This window comes from Pholcus phalangioides, unplaced genomic scaffold, assembly GCF_987345545.1.
Source record: "Pholcus phalangioides strain wild (caught in Gottingen) unplaced genomic scaffold, Ppha-v1.0 ptg000015l_1, whole genome shotgun sequence".
Classification (NCBI taxonomy): domain Eukaryota; kingdom Metazoa; phylum Arthropoda; class Arachnida; order Araneae; family Pholcidae; genus Pholcus; species Pholcus phalangioides.
This window is the reverse complement of record NW_028301608.1, coordinates 51,745,903-51,771,394: the sequence shown is the minus strand read 5'-3', so window position 1 is coordinate 51,771,394 and position 25,492 is coordinate 51,745,903. Positions and strand designations below refer to the sequence as shown.

At 34.5% G+C, this 25,492-nt stretch overlaps 1 protein-coding gene across 4 annotated transcripts in view; it reads left to right on the top strand.

Moving 5' to 3' along the window:
• LOC149076178 (eukaryotic translation initiation factor 4 gamma 3-like) overlaps window positions 1–14,898 on the top strand; it is a 146,976-nt gene extending 132,078 nt beyond the window's left edge. For all 4 annotated transcript variants that reach the window (XM_089243737.1, XM_089243738.1, XM_089243740.1 and 1 more), the window contains exons 26-30: window positions 124–222; window positions 1,651–1,782; window positions 3,964–4,045; window positions 8,832–8,987; window positions 12,946–14,898. In XM_089243737.1, the coding sequence (XP_089099863.1) occupies window positions 124–222; window positions 1,651–1,782; window positions 3,964–4,045; window positions 8,832–8,987; window positions 12,946–13,142 (666 nt within the window). In that variant the 3' untranslated portion in view covers window positions 13,143–14,898. The remainder of the gene's footprint in view (window positions 1–123; window positions 223–1,650; window positions 1,783–3,963; window positions 4,046–8,831; window positions 8,988–12,945) is intronic.
• The last annotated feature ends 10,594 nt before the right edge of the window (window positions 14,899–25,492 follow it).

Sequence of the window (25,492 nt, the reverse complement as noted above, 5' to 3'; positions counted from 1 at the left end):
CTGTAAAAAAATGCAATCAAGTCCTCTGTTGGAAAAAACGAAATTACTTCCCGAACAACCTAATAAATCAGAATTTTGTTTATAAAAGAAAATTGTAAATTAATTTCAATGCATTTTCACTAGGGCACAATCAAAGTTGGTGAAATGTGGCGAGAATCCGGTTTGCAATGGAAAGACTTTCTGCCAAATGATTCTGATGTTTCCAGTTTCATTGCTTCCAATGTGAGTAGAATGTTTTTGGGTGTATCAAAGTTTTCCTATGTCAGCATTTTAAAAGAAAATTTGACTAGTTGCATCATGTTATTGATATTGATGCTGTGCTTAATACTTTTATGAAGCTGCCAGTTTATAATTGATACAAAAATGCAGTGTGATGAAAACAGTTCATGTCCTTTAAATATTTTCCTAATAAGTTACATATTATACAGTTGAAGTCAGAATAATAAGCACAACTTCTGATGAGAATCTCACTATAACGAATGATTTGTGAGTGATAGTCTCAGATAGCTTATGCTAAAGGTGCAAAAAATATTCGGTTATAGAGAGCTAAAAATAAACTTACGTTATCACATCAACAAAATTCTTTTGAAGAAAGTCAGTGATTCTTTTCCTGGGAGAACTGAACTATCACTTACCTTTGCACATGCTCTTCATAAATATTACTATGGGATTGTGAAAATATATGTATTTTCTGGATAATTGCCAAGGTGAACCCAGAAAGTTGCCTGGTATCCACTGGAAATCAAACCAAAGTCTCCATGTAAACTGAGCAAGTGTGCTATCATATACATCTCTGGAGACATGACAGTTTTCCTTGCCCAATTTGCAAGAGAACTTGGGTTCGATTCCCAGTTTAGACCAGGTGACTTTTCTCTAGGATATCCTAGAAATAATATCCAGAGAATGTCTATTTCCTTTTTGTAAGGCTGGGAAAAGCAGTCTTGCTCTTATTACTGTGAGTGTGAGGTACTTCTAATATAAAAGACATACTCAAGAAAAGTCACATCCCTCCCCCTCATATTTTTTTTGGCTTTTCTAATATATATGACAATTTTATTCTAGTTGAGTCTCACCAAATAACTTGAGAGACTATGGTGTGCCAGGGTTTATTTGACTTGAGCCTGCAGTTGAAAGTAATTTCAGAACAGCTGAATGAATCCTGCTGAAATATATAAATTATTCTAAAAGATAAAACTGGCAGGGAGAATTTTATTTATTCATGCCTTTTGAGATTATGAAATTCTATGCAAAAACTTCTTGAAGAATAAATTGTTACAAGACCAAAATTCATTCGTTAATATTAGAATTTGATCTAAAAAACTATTATATAATGCAGATATAGAAGGGATTTTCAATTTACAATAAATTTTATAATTTGACAGAGGCAGAAAAATGAAATTTGCTTATTGCGAGAAGTGTTATAACAATTTTTCCCATGATTGTGAGCTCTTATAACGTACTCTTATTGAAAATAAAATTTCCTTCATTGTTTTGACAAGAAAACAAAGGTTTTTATGAAAATTATAGAAAAAAAAGATTGTGTTTAATTTTTCTTGAATGTTGATTAATGGTTTTTTGGGAAATCTTTGATTGCAAAACATTTCAGTCATGTCTCTGTTTCTGTTAATGCGTTTTAATCTTTTCTGACAGAAATTGGATTTCACCATAACACCAGTGAAGTCTCAGCCACCGAATGAATTGTCCAGTCCTGAAGTAAAGAAGCAGATAGATTTTATGTTAAATTCAAATGAATCCAATGAAGCTCTGTATGATTGGATTGAGGTTAGTATCACTTCTGAAGCGTTCGTAATTTAATGCTTATCTGCATGTTTAAATCTTACCTTGAAAGTAAAAAGTTTTGCTGTAGCATTTATATAGGGTGATAGTCCCTTGCAGCAAATTACTGGCAACTGTTGATCCTAAAGGCATGCTTCTAATTAGATAAAATTATCCAATTAACGTGTAGATTTCACATACATTATTCATATTGCAAGAGGTTGTATAGTTATTAAAATAAAGAAATTAACTTATTATACAGAGAGAGACACTCCCAGTCTTCTAGCTTCTAATTAAAACGTTGTTCCTTGTCTCTCCTGAGGCTAAAAGAAAAAATTCTGTGTTCCTAATTGCAATATACATACACTGAAATATTTGAATTTAAAAATTGGAGAATTGTTGGGAAAGAACAGCATAAATGAGTCTTGTCCAATACTTTATGCTGTTCTTTCCTAACTTTTTTTTCAGATTTTTGAATTCAAACATCTTGACGAATATTGCACTTAGAAATGCTTATTTTTTTTTGGCCTTTAGAGATGGAAACTTTCTAACTGGAAGTTAGAGGACAGGGTGTCTGTTTAAAAAGTTATCTTTTTTACTTTAATAACTGTACAACCTCTTACAACATAAATGACGTATCTGAAGTCTGCATGTTAATTGGATAATTTTTCTTAATTAAAAGTATGCTTCTAGGATCAAACGGTGTGCCAGTAATTTGCATCAAGAGGAAGTTAGCTATGCATCCTGTACATTTTTTAGATTTTGCAAATTTATACATTTGTTTGATATACGTATAAAAGTTCTCTTGTATATATATGTCTTGAAATATAAAAATTTATTCTCTCTAGATTACACAGCTTAAACAAAATTATCTGCTAAAACAAATGCATGATTTAAAATGTTATTTATCATGATATAAAATATATTTTTTTATATGATGAAGACACAAATATGTTTACCTCAAAAGTAAGTGTTAATCAAAAGCCCTTGAACTGTACAAATAGTCAGAAATATCATTTTCTGTATGTACAGAAGAATTGGACTAGCATCGCGAGGACCAGGATTTGAATTCTCACCTTCACCACAGTGGTGGTCGACTAAAGCCTGCGGTTCCCAATTTTCAGGTGTAAATGTGAGCCAATCTCCCCATTTAAAAAGTCTCGCCACAAAGAACAAGGCCTACAATGGTACAATTATTCAATCGTTACACTTTACTCATAGTTATAAAATTTGATGGCAGCACTACACACAACAAGTATTACACAGAAACAAACTTCACGTTAGATTCTCAATACACATTCCAGCATGTACCAGTTTGTTAGAAATCTCCTAGAGCAGGAGTTTCAAACACTACTACTAAATCCAGACATGCACCTCGTCCATATTCCTTTGTGGAACCTCTAACGAATTGGTACATGCGGCAATGTGCGTGTACGTGTAGTGAAACCTGATGTGAAGTTTGTTTCTGTGTAATGCTTGTTATGTGTAGTGCTCCCATCTTCCACCAGTTTTTTCTAACTATGAGTGAAGTGTAATGATTGAATAATTAATCGTTATAGGCCTGTTGCTCTCTGTGGCGAAACTTTGTAATGGGGAGATCGGCTCGCATTTGCGACTCGAAGTTGGGAACCACGGGAAACCAACGTCAGAGTTTCAAACACTGCGTCTCCAACCTTTGTTAGGGGTACCATGGAGCTGTGAACCTAATAAAGGTTTTTCTAAAATTTTCTTTGTTAAACAACTCTGGGGAGCCAGTGGAGCTCATGGATAAGCATTGAATAGGAGAAAGGTGTGCTGCAAGTGGAAAAAGTTTGAGAACCTTTGCCCTAAAGGAATGTGTATGAGGTGCATGTACTGTTAAGAAGTTCTGAGATTAGCGCACAAACTTCTCACTGTGTAGGTCTAAGTTTGAATTTTAGCTGGAGCATGGATGTTCTTGCTCAAAATACTTTAATATTCATGGTTTCATTAAATTGGGGTTTACTGAATTTCAATTTTTTTAACACTTTTGAGGAATTCTTATTTTCTGCTAGTTCACAAATAATTGAAGTTTGCTTGAAAATTTATTTACGGGGATTGAAATTACATGGTGAGAGTTTAATATTTGTGTATAATAATATCTCAGTGTTTTAACGAATGCCACTTTTTTATGAATGATAATTTTAATATTTTTCTTTCAATCTGTAGAGCAACATTGGCGAGGAAAACATGTACAAGCCAACTTTTTTCCGTGCCTTGGTTACATGTGTGTTTGAACACATAATAAGTGGTATGTGTAAAATTTTATTTACTTAATTCATAGGTGCTAATGCTTCTGATTTATTTAAGTCTTCAGATTTTTTTAGCCTTATTGAAATCTTCTGATGGGGGAAAGCAGATTTTTTAATTTTTTGTATATTTATGGGGGGAAAAACCCTAAAAATTCTCACAAATTTGTGGCTTTGCTTAAAATGAAAAACTGAACAGAGAGAGGAAATCCTTTTGCCTTTGCAGTGTTAAGTTAATCAAGTTGACTCGAGAGAAATGCGAGAAATTGAAATTCCAAATACAGGAATTTGCTAAAATCTCTCGTTTTGCTTCAAAACTTTCTATTATTCACCTTCTATTCTTTCTCTTGATATGCCATTTCCCTTTACGTCATTCACCAGCACGTGTAGTGTTCAATGGAAAATGGTTTTCAGCTGCACATTAATTAAAATTACTTTGGTCTATAATTACATGGTCAATAGACCATGGTCGTGTTTGCTTTGCAAAGCATTTGATGTAAAATTACAGCAAAGCTTTATTTAGGCAGATAAGCAGAAGTCAATGAAAATTTACAAAACTTTTCTTTGGGTATGTGGTAGAGACACTGATAATGAAAATAATACGGTAACAAGCTAGCATCCCTCACATATACAGCGACCAATTTTGTCACATCATATTCTGCATACCAGGGCAAATTGTATTAGGATCTACAGTTTATAGCCAATTCCAAAACAGACAGTTTCAGAGGACCGTGATCGCCCCTTTCAAGATCTGAATACTATGAGAAACATTGGTATGTATCATGAAATATGAGATTAACAAACCTATGAAATAAATCGCCTTGGACCCTTTCCTTTCTTTAATGGTCATCCCATGCAGGCTGCAGTGCTTTGAGATACAGCAGTTAAACCGACAGCTAAGGGCTTCCACATCTGGGAATGTGGTTTGCCCAGGTCAGTATTTTCTATTGACATCCGGGTCACAATTTTTCATGGATCTCTTTATTTAAAAAATATATAATAGCCCTTGTACAATATATCATGTGAAGGAACGGGGAAGGCTTGAGAGAAAATTCTCACCTGTGCAAGACATCATTTTGGTGCCAGTCTGGCATATAAGCCACATGAGTAAAATTATCTGGGGGAAACTCGCAGATTTATATATGCCATGAGTAATATGGTGAGAGATAACATAGGCAGTTTAGTCATTAAAGCTCTTATCCTGGGCTTTATATTCACTTACTTCATAAACTTACACATTTATTGTATACTATCCAGAAGTTGTTTTCCAGCTAGATGAAAGGAATCTGAAATTACAGTGGTTTCTGTAAATTATTCCATTCAATACAGTCATAGTTTGTAACTTGCAGAAAAAATTTTCATTCTCAATTTTGATTTGGAAGATAGATGGCAACACATAACAAGCACAACACTTACATGAATTATATTTTCGTCATTTTGAAACCAACCACAACCATGGCCTAGACAAAGTAATTTTAATTAATGCTCATCTGGGAACAATTTTCCATTGAATACTAAACATGCTGGTAAATGACGTAAAAGAAAATGGCATATCAAGAGGATGAATAGTAGAAAACGAATAAGAGAGAACTTGGAAATAAAACGAGAGGCTGAAAATCTGTTGAAGATGCTGGGAAATAAAAAAATGGAGCAATCACTAATCTTTTAAAAATAGGGAGTGAAAACAGATGTACTTGAATTGAATTTTTTGTGAAAATAGGATCATTCTATTTAAATTTCTAATAATTTAATCATTCTATAGTTTTTATTTCTGTAGTTTAAATTACTATAGTTTAAGTTAAAAATAATTTAAGTCTATAGTTTTTAATCACACTATTAAATTTCTGAGAATTTCAAATAAATATTCTAAGAATGACCAAGGAAAAAAGAAGTTATCTCAAAGTACGTTGAATCAAATTGAGATGATGATCAAGAGCGAACTCGAAAAGAAGCAAGATTAAATGTTTAAAAATGCTTGAAACTGGAGAGAATACAAAAGCACTACTCAGACTTGCTTCAGCAGCAACAAGAAGAAATATAATTACCTTTCTAATGAGTGTTTCACGTATCTCCTTCAGTGATTTTTTTTTTAATTAGTGATTACCAGGTCTACAAGCTAAATCTAAAAACACTCATTTCAAATTATTTTTGAAATCTGAAATACCATATGTTAGCCTCTCATTTGTTGACATTGTAGAGCATATGAAAATATATGCAGGGGTGGGAACTCTGCGCCGCACTGCGCCAAAACTAATATCTTGCGTCATCCTGCTCCAATAGCGTATTTTCACATTTTTCTGCGCCAAATAAGGAATTTCGCTTCAGTATGCCCGTAATGTCGGAAAGGACGGCAAAAAATTTTTGTTCCTGCTAGCCACGAAATGTTTCTTTACGAGAAGAGCGTGTTTTATTCCACTATACTTAAACTATCGGCCCCTGATCGGGCTTTCCATCGCAAAACCCCGATATTGTCCGTGATCGTGGAACTGAAGATGGTTTGCAATGCCTTTCAGCTTTAAAGTGCAAATTTGAGTGTTTCCGTTTTAAAAAAAAAAGTTGTCACTGGAAGCAGCAGAAATTACCGTAGTCGATTGTCATTGTGTTAAATCCCGATGTTTCGTGAAAAAATTTTTCATTCCGGAAGTAAAAAGCGCATGTCCGCCGAATTACGAATGTTAGTTTAGAAACTTTGCCGAATATCGCCAATGTTGCCAAATAACGAGTGTTAAATCGCCAATGTTGCCAAATAACGAGTGTTAAATCACCAATGTTGTCGAATAACAAGTGTTAAATCGTCAATATTGCCAAATAACGAGCGTTAAATCGCCAATCTCAGCCAAATAATGAGTGCTGAATCGCCAAACATAGAGTTGATTCTTCCAAAATTCTCTCCCATTTTGCAACAATTTCTTTCCAAGTATAAAAAAATTAAAAACTTATAAAATTTTTCTAGCTCATTTGAAGTGCTGCTGTTCAAGGCAGCAAATAGTGCCCTCAGTAAGCAAAGATCATCTTAAATAGACGGGTGCAAAAAATTTTATGACAGCCGCTCTTTCAAACAAGCTGTCAAAAGCCAAACAAACAAAACCAAAACACCAAAAACAAAAATCAAGCTGATGAAAAGATGTTAACAAAAGACAGTGCAGTTTTATTTTGAAAAGGGTTGACGAAAATATTCTTTTTAATTTCAATGCTCCAATTTGTAAATATCTGCTCCGAATCCCATATTTTGCTGCTCCAAAACTGCTACAAATCCTGAATTTACTGCTCCAAAACTGCTCCGAATCCTGAATTTTGCTGCTCCAAGGCTGCTCCGAAATGGACTTAGTCACTTCCCACCCCTGTATATATAAATATCAAGAAGTCTGTCGAAATTTTTTTGATTTAAAAATTAAAAAAAAAAAAAAAATTTCCTGGAGGAAATCTCTGTATTTTGTGCCTTGGGGGAACACCCTCTTCTTAGCTGAGATAACACTGTTTTTTGAAATAAAAAATCCTGTGTACACCACCGCATATATGTATAGGCCTATAAAATCTTTATTTTATTTGCTGTCAAAATTTTAGTGATACAAAACTGATTAATGCTGTTACAAAAACAATATTTTTGCTGTTATGAAAATAATTTTTCCTGCTACAAAAATCAAATTTTCATTTTTCACCCCTGTTAATGTATCTGTAAATTTTTCTTTATATGTTGGTGTGTTTCCTCTTTTCATTCTTTGATTTCAATTAAAAAAAGTAGGGATCACGGTTTTCCATGAATCAAAGGACTAGTTGCAACAAATTGGACTTTTTTTCTGAAATGAAATCATTTATTATAGCCCTCAACATTTTATTAATAGGCTTTAACTGGATTTTTTTTAATTACTAGAAAAAATACTGTAAAACTGATTTCATGATTTAGAAAACCCAATGGCAATTAAGAATTTGGTTTTATTTTTTACTCATGCATTTAGAGCAGTAGCTTCATCAAAAGTAATACTAACTTGAAATTGCACTTCTCAATTGTTGCTTGAGCAGTGATCATTCGCTATAACTACACCAATATGTATAAGACAGCTCAAGTAGCAAGGCTAAAAATTTTGATGTTTTTCTAAAAAATAGAGTGGTGATGGTAGGCCCCTGTGAAATTATTTTTATTGAATTTTCATACATAATTTAAACTTTCAAACTAATGAACATATTTTGTGTTTTTGCTTTCATTCGGGTCAATGCACAAATACATTTCCTCCCTCCTAGCAGTATGTCACATTAGGTTTTATCTGTACTTGTTTTTCATTTTATTTTTATCTGTCCTTGTTTTTCATTTTATTTTTATCTGTACTTGTTTTTCATTTTATTTTTATCTGTACTTGTTTTTCATTTTATTTTTGTGATGGATGTTTTCACTTTTTTTTATTGATAATGCAAGGGCACCACAATTTATGAATCTATCACAATTTCCTGCATATAATCCACATTGCAATTTCATTTGATGATTATAAAATCTTGAATGGAAGGATATGGTGTTTATTTTGGGAATTTTTTTTAAATAAAAAAAAACTTTTTCCTTTTGTTTCTATATACCATTGAGAAATTTTTTTAACTATTAATTTTTATATTTAGAACTTTCAGGGGGAAAAATATGCATCTGTACAAATTCAGACGAAAATTCAGTTTTTTTCCCTTTAAATGAGCTGCAATCCATTGATTTATGTATGAAAATATAGTTACTCAGCCTACTTAATTTTTTTAGTTTTCTTTTATGGTGTATTTAAATTTATGCTCCATTTTTTTTATTCGGTATAGTTACAGGAGAATCCAATAACTTATATGATGTAGATGGTGCAAAAGTGAAACAACGCTTCCCCCTGATCAGTCGATATGTTGAAGGAAGAGATGACCTTCAGCTACAGACACTGTATGCCGCTCAATCGGTTGCAACCAAATTGAACCAGCCAAAAGGCAAGTGTGATATTTTTTCAGTTACATAATTTTTTCATTTATCAACTTTATTCTTTAAAAGAGCTCAAAGTTGATAAAAACAGCAATTGCCAATGTGCATCACTAAAATAAAAATCTCATTAGTTTTATATATTTTAATTGATGAATGTGTTCAGTAATTGGTTCTGCATCTCAGTTTTTCCCCCCCCCCCCCACCTGTTTTTTTTTCCAACTAAATTCTTGTGATTCTAGAATAGTCTCTTTACAAAAAAAAATGTGTCATTCTATTTAAGCAAAAATCATTTGTTATCTCACCTACATTTGCAAAGCCAAAAATGTAAGCATTTCAATATAATTTTTTTTTCATGATGAAATTTGTTGATTAACATCTGAAAAATTAAACAAGAAAAAATACCCACTTATTTGGTCATAAAAAATTTTATGCAATTGCTATAATCAAATATGTTTACCACATAGCTGTATCACAAAATTATACCAATACAGTGGAAGTACGGAATAACGATACCCTCTACAATAATATTACAGGGTGTCTACTATCACTGAGTCCCGGAATGAGAAAGAGGTTACGGAAGTCTCGAAAAGTCACAAAATTTGAGTGAAGGACCGGATGAACAAAAAAAAAACTTTTCTTTGCTTGTCCGAACTTTTCAACATCTGTAATATTCCCCCTAAAGCAGTGTTCTCAGGATGGAATTGTAATTCCTAGAGGAAGGAGACCACAGGCATAGGGAGTCGTCCTGGAAACAATATTGGTTTTTGGTAGAAAGGACCTTGCCTTCCCTCCATATCGTGAAGCAGTTGGATCTTTGGGGTCCTCAATATAGTGTTTTCATTGGGTGGGGGCTCTGTAGTGAATTTATGGCATAAACAAACAATAATGGTGATTGTCGCGGGCTTTAGGGCTGCGACCCTGTCAGCCCCATCCTAGTGGAGGGCCAGATGAAAAGGCACAAATTCATGGACATTCTATTTATTAGATGGAGTTTTCTTCTGATGCACATCCCTGTTTTATCCCTGGCTTATGTTGCTTGACTAACATTCATCATTCAAAATTATTGTACACATTTTGTATATAGATGAAACAACAGTTTGCATAACAAAGCAATTTGGTAAATAGACCTATTCTAGGTTTTATGACTTTGATGCCTAGTAGCATTCAATTTTCTTCTGTATTTTTAGGGCATGCAGAGGCATAAACAATACAATGCTCAAGTAAAGAGCTAGAAATGAAAATGCTTCATTTGTCAAAATAATTACACTGGCATTGAACACAAAAATTTAAACAAATCCTTTTTAAAAGGCATGGACAATGCAGTAAAACCAGCTGGTCCACCTTGACTTATTTATATCGGACCTTTTTTGTGATTTTACACATTTTGCACTGTGCTTTTCGAAGTGGTATTGAAAAAGTGTCATTCTTAAAAAACTTATGAAGATGTGTGTATTGTCGAAGAGAGTTGACAGACTCTACTATGGAAGACTCCAAAAAAAGAATGTAATATATATACATATTGTGAGGAGAGCTGAGAAAAGAGTTATCTGTGGTTGCCAAGACCCTATTTCATAGCTGCCAAGTCTCCCGAATTTTTAAGAAAATCACAAAAATCCCTAATTGTCCCTAAACATTTCCTACTTCATTAAAAAAAATCCCCGCTTATGAAAACAATCCCTAAGAAATTTCTTGTGGGACATGAAGCCTCTTTTTTTCCCCTTTCGAAATGACGTCACACGTCGTAAATGGGGAAATTCCCTTTTTAAGGAAGTTTTACAAACCCTCTGATGGTAACAAGAAAGTTGTTCGTCTTATCCTGCAGGGAAATGGCTTAGCAGCCAATAGTCCTGGATAATAATTGAAGATTATAGTGACGCGCATATGGTCAAAACTTCTTTTGTTGAAGTTACGTACGTGCGGTATAACAAAGCATGAATACTGATCAGCAAAAACATATTTAATCAATTTTAAAGATACTTATTCCGATGAATTTCCTTTCATCAAACGTTCCAGAAGAGGGCCGACTTTTCCTTTGTGTTACGGACATAAAAATCGGTCATGGAAAGACTGACATCATCACTCATGTGAAATGAAAAAAAAACCATCAAGCAAGTGTCACAAAAAGTCAGTGTTCTTCAAAAATTGACGCTCTTTTCCTTCATCTTCCGATGATTTTGGGGTCATTCGTGCAGAATGTTTGTTCACATCGTTTCTGATTGAACACAATATTTATTTTTACATCATTGAAGTTTTGGCCTCAAATTTCACTTGTTTTTTGCGTAGGAATTTTATTCTCAAGGGTTTAACTTCCATGTGAGTAAAATCCCTATTTTAATTTGACTTCAGTTTTTGAGTAGGGATTTTATTCCCTACGCTTTAACTTTTATGTTTGGAAAATCCCTATTTTATTTGTAAAAATCCCTATTTTATTTATTAGGGAGTGGTTTTAGCATAAAATACGGGTTTGCGCGAAAATCTCCCGAATTTTCATTTTCAAAAGTTGGCAGCTATGTTATTTTGGCCAAAAATGGTTACAAAAACAAAGTCATTTCTGTCATTTTGTTTTGGCTTCAGTCAGTGTTACAGGATGCTGAAATAGTGTGCTATGGAGAGAGAGGGGGGGGGATTTTTTTTTTTTTTATTATGCTGTGATTATATATATGTTGTCTAAGAGGAGTACCTTTCCCCCGTCCTACTTTTTCTAATTTTTTGAGTGGGAGCTCTGAATGAGAAAAGGCCACAGAAAAGTCCCCAATACGTTCTGAAATTTTGCTTTTGGTATTTTGTAGATATCCTGTATTATTTCTTAGTTTCAGTGCACTTTCGACAGTTTCCCATTTTCCAGCTGTATTACATTTGAAATACTATAAATTCTATATAACAGTATTTTTTTCCTGTCTCTAGAGCATCACTATACGAGTTTCACTGTATCGCTTTTCATGTGTTTTTTCTACCAATACTTTTCTACACATTTTGAATAAACAGATGAACAAGAAATTTAATCCTAAACTTCAATATATATCCTTAGAATTAAATTTGAAAGTTTTCAGGTTTTTTGGCCGATGTGAAGTACAATTTTTGTCTTTTGACTGTTGAAGCAGTTTTTCGCTTCACAAGAACTGCTTCAACAGAAAGGAAGAGAGGATGAAGATCAACAGTGCTTGGTTTCCCATTTTAAAAATGATGAGATTCAAATCCAAGTATTATCCAGAGCCCTTAGGAACAACTTCGGCCAGTGGGGAAAACAGACTGGCTCAACAGACCAATCCCGACGAGGCAGCACGACTCAAGCAGAGAGAGGGCGTAAATAGTAGCCTTTTGCGCGCTTTTACATAATTCTTGAAAATGTTTGCCACTCATACGAACAAAACATCGAAAAACAAACTGTACTTCACGTCGGCCAAAAACCAGAAAACTTTTAAATTTAATTCAAATTTACACGATGGTCACGAAAGCCTTTTTTGTTTCATTCTTCAATATCCTGTCAGAAATTGTTGATATTGATTAAATCTGTGCTGAAATGGCAAAATGTTATGCCACTTTTTCAGAATTTTACATTGGCAAATATGTAAACAATATTTAGCCAAAATGTGATAGTGTGGTTTTTTGACTTGTTACAATTTACCTCCCTTGTTTCCTCATAAACTGAAAAATCATAAGAGAAAAATGAAATTTTGCCACCTTGTAAAATTTTGACGAACAAGATTACAGAATAAGAACTCAATTTTTTGGGAAAAGTGACTTATTTCACCATCTGAGTACAAATATTTCTGACTGAAAATAAACAATTTAGTCAAGTTATATCCACTAAAACAGTATCAATTTATCTAATTTTTCATTGTTGAATAATCTTGTAATTGAATCTGTAGTTTTCTGTTCATAGTGAATCAATTGAAATGTTCTTTCACTCTCTATTGAATTAGAATATTTTGGCTAAATATTAATCTGCTCAAATCATTTTCACAGGTCTTCTCAAACAATTATTTGACCATTTGTACGATGAGGATGTAATAACAGAGGAGTCTTATAAGAAATGGGAAAAGAGTGAAGATCCGGCAGAGCAAGAAGGGAAAGGTGTCGCAGTAGCTTCAGTTAGCTCTTTTTTCACTTGGCTGAAAGAAGCCGAACCAGAAACCTCAAGCGAAGATGATCCTTCCTCGTGATTTGCTGCAACGATTAGTGATTGAAACTCGATCCTATTATGTTCGACTTTGATTATGAGGACATAATATTAACAGCCACTAAGTGAAAATATATAAATATTATATATATAAATTGAATGTTTTTTTTCCTTCGGTTGAATTTTATTACCTGCCAAGCAGTGATGATAGCAGGATTTGCCATATTTTGGGAGTCCTAATGTACTTTATAAATTTTGTGCAATTATAAGTTTTATTATTCCTCCTTTGAAGCATACCATTTTTTTTTTTAAATTGGAAAACTAACGACTCAAATTCAAAAGAAGAAAAATCTTAAATCTCGTAACACAATTACAAGAATATTTTCGCTTAATTGCTGTTAGTAGTCTACGTTGAACAAGTTACACGTTTTTTGCCAGTTTTTGGCACGTGTTTTGTTATTTCAATAGTGTTTGGGCTCTAACATGTGTATAAAAAGGAAAAAAATATATATATATATACAAATGATTGAGAATAAAAAAGAATTTCTACCCTGCTATTTAAATGTAATAGTGAAAATAATGTGTATGAGAATCGCTGTTAATTCGTGTTTGTATTCATCTACTTGCGTGATTTGAAAATGTTGTTATATTTTTATTATATAATGAAAAAAAAATAATCATGCGAAATATTGTGGTGCATGTTGAACTATTTCGAATTGCGATATCTTGTTTACCCCCTCATTAAAAAAAATTCCCATATATAGTCATAATAGATGCTGCGTGGATATACTCTTGAAAAAAATAAGGAGGGAAGACTCTGCATGTTTGTATGTATATATTGATATGTCTGTGGCAAAATGAATTTTGAAAGTAAAAAATGAGAAAAAAAAATTCCCCGATCTGGACTGTATGATACATTTTTGTACAATAATAGTATTTGTTATGAAGGTTGTGCCTTGCCCTCCTGTAACCTGTTTTTGCTTTTCCTTTTACTATTATCCGCGAACCTTTTATTTTACACTTACGAAAGGAATAAGGAAAAAAACAAGCGATATACACTTATATAACCTTTTTGTTTTTTCTTGTTATATCTTTATAATAGAAATTTTCTGTTGAATCAAAAATATTCTTTTCCCCCTTTTCGGGTTGTATGACTGAAGATAGCCATCATGTTGTGGCAGCCTGGCAGGGATTCACCCCTGTTTATTTATTTATTTTTTTCCTTTATATTCGATTATTGGGACAAGGTTTTTTTTTTTTCCACTTTTTTTTGTCGCCTCTTAATATAGCGCAAGACCATATTATCGAATTTGGTAATCAATATCTTATGTTTTTCCATTTATAAGAATTTATTTTTTATGTGTAAGTTGAGCTTGCATAGTTTAGTAATATATGAATCGATACAGAATTTATTTGCATCATTTTTTTTAAAAACAATTTTTTTTTTGTGAACAGAAATGTATATCGTTTATTTACTTTGAGATGACTCATTTTGACTATCGCTGCAGATCGTTAAGAATGTATACGAAAAATGGATTAATGTATTTATTGTGTAAAAAAAATGAAAAATTACTAGCAAGTACAGTTTACGATTTTTTATTTCTGTAAATGCTAGCATATTTTTTCTTCCCCTTTCTATTATATTTCGTTCTCCTGTTTCTCCCCAATTGCTGCCTTAGTTAACTATCGTTGTAGAAATTGTATTGTGAACAGGATATATAATATTTTATACATCCTTGCTGGTGACAGTTTTTTTTTGTAATGATGTTCGGCGATATATATAAACCTGAAAGTTTTCATTTTGTCGCATTCTTTCATTTTTCTCCCTTGTTCTTGTTTTGTTACGTTCAGTATCAGTCACTAATGTAGTATTGATGCCCTAGTGGTGCAGTGATAAGCTCTTCCACAATGAAGGTTACCATCAGGGTCCACGTTTTCGATTCCGGGGAGGAACATCGGAAAGTTCTTTTCCTAGTGAGCGTGGGATGAGTACCGATAGATGGTGCATTCATTTCCCACCCAACTTCATTAAAATTGCCGTATGATGGTAGGACCAAAGTTAGTGTGCAGTAAAGTAGTCACTGATGTAACTAAAACAGCTGGTGTCGTCCACTGCAACTTACAAGCCATAACAAGTATATTGCGACTGCTATAGCAGTCTTGCATATACATGTGACTTGTTATTGCTCAGTTACTTTCAGTGAATGACCAGCCTAGGATCGGATGGTCTAATGTCACGACTGTCACTTTATACTCTGGAGCTGTCTGGTGGAAGAAATCAGATTTTAACTTTGAAGGAGCCTATGGCAAAGCAAACATTAGAAACGTCCTATAAATTCCTATATTAAAAAAAATTCCTATATAAGGCAATAAATATTTGGATAGAGAAACTAGGTTTAAATTTGGGGTCCACTTTCTCATGCACAAACCAAGCCACACAGCTATCAAGTCTAATTTTCTGGGAAGCCCTGGAAACATTTTCCGTAATTGGAAATTCCTACATAGTTCCTCTGAAAAAGTCATTTCCCCCCAACCCAGAAATGAGTGTTGGAGGAGAGGAGTGTTTTTCAAAAACCTATGGTTTGCGGAATTTTTTTCAGCCACTTCCGTTTGCCAGTGAGACAGTTATAAAATTCTAATTTATTGCTTCAGTTTTTGTATGAAGTATTTGGCTGAACACAACAGTCTGTCGTTTTTTTCAAACTTCAGAGGAAACAATGGAAGTCATTGCTAAATTATGGAAACATCTTTTTCACATGGATTGCAGCAGTGTGTGAAGGTACATCGCAACTACATCCGTTGCTTTCTGCCGGAACTTTAGGAATATGCAACAGCCGCTATATGGAATATTATTCAGCCAAAAAGAACTGATTTTTTGAAAAAAATGTAATATGGCCGCTATTCGGTCAAATACTTCATGTGTAAATTATGAAATTTTTTTTTTGGAATATGCTTTATATACTTTAGGATATTTACTTTATTATTATTTGGAATATTTGGAATATGCTTTATATACTTTAGGATATTTACTTTATTATACTTTATATATACTTTAGGAATATGCAACAGCCGCTATATGGAATATTATTCAGCCAAAAAGAACTGATTTTTTGAAAAAAATGTAATATGGCCGCTATTCGGTCAAATACTTCATGTGTAAATTATGAAATTTTTTTTTTGGATTTTCATGGGGCGCATTGGCCTCTGCTATAAGAGGCCCTAGACATCAAAAAGGTTGGGAAATACTGTTAGAGGCAAAACAAAGCTGTTTCATCCTGCCATAAAGGAAAGAAGAGCAAAAGTAAGAAAAAATAAAGGGAGGAAGTAGAATGGATGCTTTCTATGTTAGAGTGGTGACTTGCTTAAGATTTTTTTTCCTATTTATAATGTGCATTAGACATGATATTTCAGTTGTGCGCCAGTCTTGCCCGTCGAGTGATTCAGCGTTTTTAGATGGACTTTCTGTGTGTCTCCCCCCCATAGAAGGGGAAAACTTGTCGCTGCATGTCTGCGCTGAAGTTTGTATTATCTAAATGGCCTTTTTTCCATTGACCTCCAGTGGTTCAGCAATTGTGTTTCCCAACTTCGATGTGCAAATGCGAGCCGATCTCTCTTAAAAAGTCGCCACAGGCCTACAACGATAAATTATTCAATCATTACACTTCACTCATAGAAAAACTGGTTGCAGATGACAGCACTACACATAAACAAACTTCACGTCAGGTTTCACTACATGCACATTCCGCATGTACCAGCTCGTTAGAGGTTCCGCAGAGGAATGTGGACGAGGTGCATGTGTGTGGTTCAGCAATCGGTTTGTCATCCGACACAATGGTCGCTTATAAACAATCCCCATATTTCTAGCTACATTGTAGAAATTTAGCGCGCGAGTGATTTAGCCGAATGATGGACCCTTACGCCATTCATGGCGAAATTTTTGCTGGCGACATTTAACAATAGATATATTTAATCGTGCTTGAATCCGACATCCACCGTCGGAGTAATGGTTATAGTACGAGACTCGTATACCGAAGATTGTGTGTTCGATTGGGTCTGAAACCCATCAAAAAAAATTTTCCCCATCTTTGTTGTCATTTATTGATTTACTAAAAAATATATTTTTTTGTTTCTAATTGAATCAAATGCGCTTCACGTTCATCGAGAAGACAATAATAACCGCTCATGAAGCGAGCGCCCAGCTATCATTTACTACTGATTCAATAAAAAATGCTTTCATTTTTCGTTAATGAACTTTGAAATTCAGATATCGCCCATAACTCTGCCTCTCGTGATGTCTTGCTAGCTTTTTTGCTCGCAGTAACCAATCACCGGCGTACTAATGCTTCCTGGCCTTATGTGGTTAACAATATTCTACTGTATTTGGTTTGCATGTGTAAGGGGTCAATGAAGTATTACGTCAGCATCGAGGTGGGTGGAGGGGGGTTTCGGATTTGATGAGGAGGGGGGGGGGGTTTGAAGGTTGCTTACGTCATCAACCATCCTTTTTGAAGACATGAAATATTCTAAGCTGCTGACGGGGGGGGGGGTCAAAAAGGGCTAAAAATCGTTCAATCGCGCTAGGATGGCATTGACTGCGATTTTTCACGTTAGAATAGGTTTGACCTAGGAACTTTAAAACTGTTGCCATCAAGTAGGTCTTGGTCGTTCTGATTGTCCTGGGGTAGTGGCACTGTAACCAAACCTATAAAGCTAGGTGGTGCTAGGAATTTCCTTCTCTTCCGTATGCAACAAGTGCCCATGAGGACTTATTGGTTCTCTTTTTTTCTTTTTTTTTAATATTTTTTCTCTTATGTTTTACTAAATTTAAACAAAAGACATGCCTCTGTTTTCTCGCAAATAATCATCGTGTTCGGATGTGGAACTCCCTTGGTCAATAGTATAATATGAACCCGACTATCAAATATGACAAATTTTTGCCTTTCGGAATTATTAGGGTCTTATATACGGGGTGATTATAAAAAAACTATCCCGACATATGGGCCCCTAACTATCATACCATTCCCAGAAACTGAATGAAATTTTGGCATAAGGTATTTTGAGGTATGCGCTCAAGAATGATATGGAAAACAACAGTGTCACTAACAGTTACAGTGAGAAAATTTCGAAAATATCAAATGGCAACACCAAGTTTTTTGTATTGGAATGCGATCTCCATACTTTGAAAAACACTAAGTAGCGTCGGAATGGCACCTGTAGCACGAAAATCCCCGGAGCTAGGCAAGGAAAAAGTAAAAAGGACTTTGCCGTGCACCAGAGCATTAATGTTCGTTTCATTCGTCACACCGTTTCTTCGGCTGAGATCCCAGCCTGATTAGTCCTCCACAAGGTCATGTGGAAAATTTGTGAAACACAATAAAATGCTTTATTTTATGCTGCTTCTCTGTCCTTATTGGTTGTCCTCACTTTTAGCCTATCTACCGCCGGTGATTTTCATGCTACAATTGCCGTTCGAACGCTATTTAGGGTTTTTCACAATGGAGATCACATTCCAATACAAAAAACTTGGTGTTGCCATTTGATATTTTCGAAATTTTCTCACTGTAACTGTTAGAGTGACACTGTTGTTTTCCATATCATTCTTGAGCGCATACCTCAAAATACCTTATGCCAAAATTTCATTCAGTTTCTGGGAATGGTATGATAGTTAGGGGCCCATATGTCGGGATAGTTTTTTTATAATCACCCTGTATATTATTAATATATCACAAATTTCCCAACAAGGTGGCAAAAATGCCAATGCCAAACTTTGAAAGCAGTTTGTGCGTTCGAAAAGGTAGTACGGTGAGCATATAGTAAATTACTTTCGCCACTTGAAATAATGAATGTAATAGTGAGGCTAGAGCTCTGCTGTTGGAACCGATAACTCAAGTAATGATCGGGAATGCAATTTGATACACAGTATTTTTACCTAGTCGCCGCATGCGGACCAGCTGTGGGCCACCCCCTGCTCTATAGCTTCTACCACCCACTTTGTGAAACACTGGTGTACACAGTAATGATTTAAAAAAAAAAAACACGCAAGAGACACTGGTTTTTTTTAATGAAAAATTCCTAAAATAAATTTATCGAACACATCCAAAATTTTTCAAATACAACGACAGTATAAATTTTTCTCACATTTAAAAAAGAATCTTTAGTAGGATACATAAACTGCTATATTATTCGTGCATATGAGTACAGTACAAGAATGACGAATACCTCCTCCTCGTCAGAAAACTAGGAACGACTATAGTATGATCCCTTTTTACGATTTGTTTTCTTTGACGAGAAAAACATCGGAAAGCATAACGAGAAGTCGGCAAGAGAGGATTCATGCTTTCGAGTGACTTTCTTGACGAAGAAAAAAATTCTACAAAAGGGATAACACTGCGGCGGTAAAAACGAATAGATGATAAAAAAAAAAAAGGGAACTACAAAGACAATAACATTCTCTGACTAAATAGAATCAAGATTAAAAATGAAACACATTTTAGACTAAATAAGTGTGATCGAGATTAAAAATATAACATCCTTGACTAGATTCAGACGGGATTGAAACTGATAAAAAGCAGGATTTGCTTTTTTGAATAATACAACCATCCCGCTCCTGATTTATAAATATTCTCTAGAATTAAAAAAAATTCTATGGCTGAGCTCCGTAGACCTATTTTTAATTATTTATAAAAGTTAATGATTTATTTTTTATTTAAAAATATTTATAATTATCTTTTTTTAATTTTCCTCGAGTGGTCGCGGAGCCCCCGGAGAGTACACATGGAGCTCCAAGGGCTACGCGGAGCATCCGTTGAGAAGCGCTGCTCTAGAATATAAATAAAAATCCTCACTCTCTTTTGAATAGTACAACTCGGGCCAAAAAGAAAAACGCTCTCCGGGTTTGGTTAAAACCAATTTCTGGGTTCAATGAACACACTTTTGCGGGATTAAAATTGCAACTAGTATGCAAAAAAGTGGTTCTTAGAGAACACATCCTGATAATTTTTAACTACGTTAAACACAGAAGGCATGATGAAAAAACGGTAAAAAGGAACGGTACAACCTGACCTAACACGACAATGGAGAAATAACCACGGCTAAGACGCCTTCATATACTTATGAAGGTATGTGTGTATAAGGTGTGTGAAGGTATTATGTGTATTAAGGAGTTCTATCCGTGGCCACTTCCTTGTAGATAAGAGTTAAAAAAAAAAAATCAAGTTTTTGTGTGCGTTTGTTTCTTCCTAGTGCATTCAGAGCTGGGGTAATTCTTTTTGTATAACCTTATTATCTTTATACATCAGCGTAAATACCTTTTCGGATCAATCGGATTTTCTGTTCATGAATGACACTATCAGGTTGGAAACATTTGCAAATAGGATGACAAAGAGAGGCTAATGCTATACTGTTGCTGCTAGCTGGTGAGACAGTTGAAAAATTTGCTCCCGGGGTGACAGGGTAAACCAGACAAATATAGTCCAAGGGCGTAGCGGGGGGGGGGGGGCTTGGGGGTCTGGTCCCCCCCTCCCCGAAATGTGAGAAAATGACCGAAAAAAGGGGAAAAGATGCCCAAATCCATTGTTCTGTCACTTTGGTCCCCCCCCCCCCGAACGAAATTTCTGGCTACGCCCCTGATATAGTCTATGACCTTTACTGAATAGGTAAAGGATGTGGAAGTTTCGGCTTTGAGGATACTTTCTTCAGAGATTTATTAGAACAACAATGAGAGAGAGAGAGAGAGAGAGAGTAAAAGAAAATGTAATGAAAGGGCATGTACAGTACTTGCTATAAAGAAAGAACAGATCCTAGATAAAATACAAATCAAGGAATTGATCGGATGATCTGGTATTTAAAGTTCTGCATAAGATATCTGCATAAAAATATCTTTGTAGAGGAATTGTCGTTATATCGAGATGCAACATTATCATAACGCGTCATTAAATACAGTATGCACTATATGTGTACTGCTCATCGGCTCAAACCATGAATTTTTTTTTCTCATTTTTACTTTTCTGTTACTTTTCATGTGTTTTTTGCAGGCCAGTCATTTGGGGCGTCGACCTCCCCCCCCCCCCCGGCTTTTGAAAATACCCTAAAAATGGTATATATATATATAAACATCATTGAGTACATGTCGACTCCAGGCCATCTCTGGGCCGTTTTTCCAGGAGAGAAAATGTGTAGCCCTGACTTTCACAACTTTTCAAAGAAATCAATTTATTCAAAAAAACCCCATTTTTTTTCGTAAAAGTGGGGGGGGGGGGAAAGAGTTACTGACTATAACAAAAAAAGCTATAAGCCACAACTTTGTAGGCTAGAATATCGTCAAACTGTAGCTCGCTTGTCGCTTCATAGATGGCAGCACATGTTCAAATAATTTGGGGTACTTTTTGGCTACTTTTGAAGAGGATTTTGGCTGGAAATTTTTTAAGGACCTGGAAACTCTGATTCAGTACGTTCTGTTCGTTCGACGCCGACGCATATCTCGCTGGTATATTACGTAAAATAAAATCGTCTGTTTCTACGACATTTGCTCTCCCAATGTAAGTTATTTCGGCCCCGACAGGCGCACTGAATAAGATGCCATTAAGAACATTTCATAAAAGGTGGTTGATGTGGTTGATGACGTAAGCATCATCTAAACACCCCCCCCCCCGTCGTTAAAAGTCAGCAAATCGGAAACCCCCCTTCCATCGATGCTGACGTAATGCTTGAATGACACCTTATCGAGTAGGGGAAATCATAGGGAATTCTTTTACAGGTAACTTTCATAAGAACTGTTTTTGAGGAGTTGAGGGAGGGGCAATTCCCAGGTTGAGCACCATTCAGAAATAATGTTAAGGTTGTGTTGGAGAGAAATGCGATGTAATTTTTTTCCCTCAATTATGATTGAAATGATATTTTTTTTATAATAGAAGCGGAGATGCAATCACAAACACACAGAATATTTTGCATGGCTGTGGTGGTGGGGGGGGGGGGGTTTAGTCTGTTATTCCACTTTTATACACACTCACATTTATACTATGTTTTGACACTCGGCCTCTAACATAGTGTTATTGTTATATGTATTAAAGAAGAACGAAATTCCGATTTTCCCGTTGAAGACGCAAACGATCGTCTTTTATAATCATGAATTTTTCACATTTTTATTCAGACTCGCACGCAATTCATATAAATCCCACACATTCAGAAAATACAATACTTTGTTTACTTCAATTTTGTAATTAAAATTTTTTCTAAAAATAAAATGTAAACAAAAAAAATTACCTTTCAAACGATATTCGATTCGTATTCTTGGAGGGTTTTTTTGTTCGATCAATGCGACGAAGATCAAGAATTAAAAGGGACTGAAGTTCTGAGCTTTTCCCACAAAATTTGACGGCGAAGTAAATTAGGGAAATCTATTTTTCATACGCAGACTTCAACTCGTGACTTGGGAACGAAACTAAAACTTCATTGGCCGAATAATACGAACTTACTTTTCATGACACAGTCGCCATCTACTAATCGTTTAATGAAGCAATAATAACCCGTTGAGGAAAAGTCAATTTTTCCATAGACTACCTCCAATAAAAAAAGGAAGAATTGATATGGGTAAGAAGTTTGGTAAAAGTCCTTTTATAAAAGTTGAAAAATGCAGCCAATAAAGTCACCGATTGCATTTTCTAGAATGTAACCAATAACCTTATTGGTTAGATTTTTCAAGTTTTATAAAAGGGATTTTATCAAACTTTTACAGTGTAATACCGGCCTAAGGCATAAGTGATATATGCCTTTCTTGATTTACAAATGGGAAGTACGCTGGCATGTTTTAAATCACTAAATGAATCAATTTAATGTAGATGTGTTAATTATCCCTTTTAATTATATCCATGTGATAATGGAAATTTCATGAGTTATTGTGGAATAATTTTTTAAACGAATTCCGAAATTCTTTTATTCAATATAGTAATTTCTCACTAAATATGGAATTATTTCTCTCATTCGTTCTAGTGTAGGAGCATATGCAATTTACTAAAAAAACGTTATTGATTTTTTACAACCATGTGATATTGGTCCTTTACGACAAATGGAATTTGAAAATTTTAGGTGTAAATTTTCATTTTCCAGTTCACGAGACTAAGTGAAAGGTTAAATTGGTTAATTGTTATAGATTTTGAATTTTGTGTAATTTAGTAAAAATGTTGTAATTTATTACACCAAGGTTATTTTGATTCTTTAGGGCTAGAGGAAGGTGAAAATGTTTGCTGTAAATTTTCAATTTCATTTTCCAGGTCGAGAGGTAAAATGAAATGAAAAAATTGGTTAAGTTTTTGACAAAGTTTATTTCCCACCCAATCAATATTTTTAAAATTTTGATAACACAAGGTATAATATTTTCCTGAAAAGCAGGCATGTGAAAAGAGCTGTGAACGCTCATACTGTTACACTGGAAGTTTCATTTGGCATCTTTATGGAAGAATTCGGTGATATAATGGATCAAAAGTGGAGCAGTGAAACAAGTCCAACGTTCGTTTCCAGTGCAAGATCCCCAAATTATCCAATTAGCTCATACAAATGTAATAAGTAAACTTGAAGACTGCGAATTCAGTAAGCATTTGGACGTCTATTGCACAATTAGATATGAAAAGTCTCCAACTTTTAGATTCAACTAATATTATAATATGAAAATGAGTTTATACATCTTCGATGTTTATAATGGCAACTCAGCTTGGATTGTGGCGTCTACATTTGGCTGCCCTTGAAGAACTTTTACTATTACTGACAAAAAATTTTTTTTTTAATATTGGTTGGGTAGAAAATAAACTGTCAAAAAACTTTAAAAATTAACCTATTCAATTCTAATAAAATAAAATATGTTCTGCTTGTCATTGTGTATCTTGCTAAAATGCGTTCTTTAGAAACAACTTTGGTCCAACGGATTTTTTACAATCGGGCTGTAAACAGCTCTAGTTTAATTACGGCAACTCCCGTATATAAAGTGTAATATACCAACACCCCCTATAGATAAGGGGGTGGGGGGGCTATCTTATCTATAGGGGGTGTTGAATATACCCATGAGATATTGTAGAAAAAAATCTCGGCAAGAAAATGGACGCAAAAATGTTAAGGCACTGTTGTGAAGTCAAAAAGAAAAACCATGTTCATCATCCCTCTCCATCATAATCGTTTTCAACTAAAAAAAAATAGAATAAACGTAAATAAAAACGATATCTGTGAAAATAATCACAATAAAGTAAGGATAGGAAAAAAAATGATGTTGATATATAGGTCAGTGTTTCCCAAAGTGGGCAATATCGCCCCCTAATAAGCGATGGAATGGCCGGGGGGCGATAGAAGCTACGGTTTTCACATTGGATCCGATGAGTTCACTTAAGTTGGGGGCGATAGAAGGAAAAGTTTGAGAAACTGATATAGGTGATTATTTTTTTTAGATATAAAAGTATTTACATACATGCCTTTATGGGATATAAAGGCAATCATAGAGCAATGTATTAACGCCAATCATTAGGAACATTCCGGCGTTAGGAACTCATGCCCAGCTTGAACAGAACCTAACGCCTCAAGAATTGAAATTTTGTTGTTTTATTCGGCAAATACAGCTCCCTCAGTATCACTTGAGCTATTCCATTCTGAAATGTAAGGGTGAGATGATGATAATCCCTCCGCAGAAAAGGGAAAGAAAAAAAAAAAAAGAGAGAAACGGACCAATCATCTGATCGAGGTGAAAACAAACAGGATTGTTCAACTCTCGCACCTCATTGAATGGCTTCTTTCTCTTCTTCGTCTTGCTGCTCAAGTATGTGTGGTGTGGAACAAAACAATACAATTGTTTTCATCGCTAGTGTCTATTATGCACTCCCGTGCTTCCTGGTAGCCTCACTATGTGCACGGCCTTAACCGAAATTAGCGACGAGTAAACGAATGTTTAATAACATTTTTATCTATGGAAGCTAGACGAGAAGGAAGAGAAATGACGACTTATTAGGGTAAAGACTTAACGAGGTTTTACCGTTTTATCTAGATTTCAAGTGATATCAAACTACCTTAACTTTTTTTTTCATTTTAAACAATAGAGAATTGTTGAATCATCATTTTGTCTTATTCAAAGTAAATATCACAGATGATATTTGATATTCATGAATGATTCATGTTTTAATCATTCAGAATTTTATGATGACAACATCAGAAAGTTGTTAACTGATTCAAAAAATAAAACCATACAATTGGTATAAAATTTCTGTAAATAGTTCTTTTATTATTAATTACATAAATTTTCACTTGTAAATAATGTAAGTTTTTACACAATGTGAAACCGGTAATTATAGGGCCGAAATAGCACATTCTTGTCGTAGATCGCTCCAAGTTGGCCACGAACTTGGCGAGTTTAGTGACAAC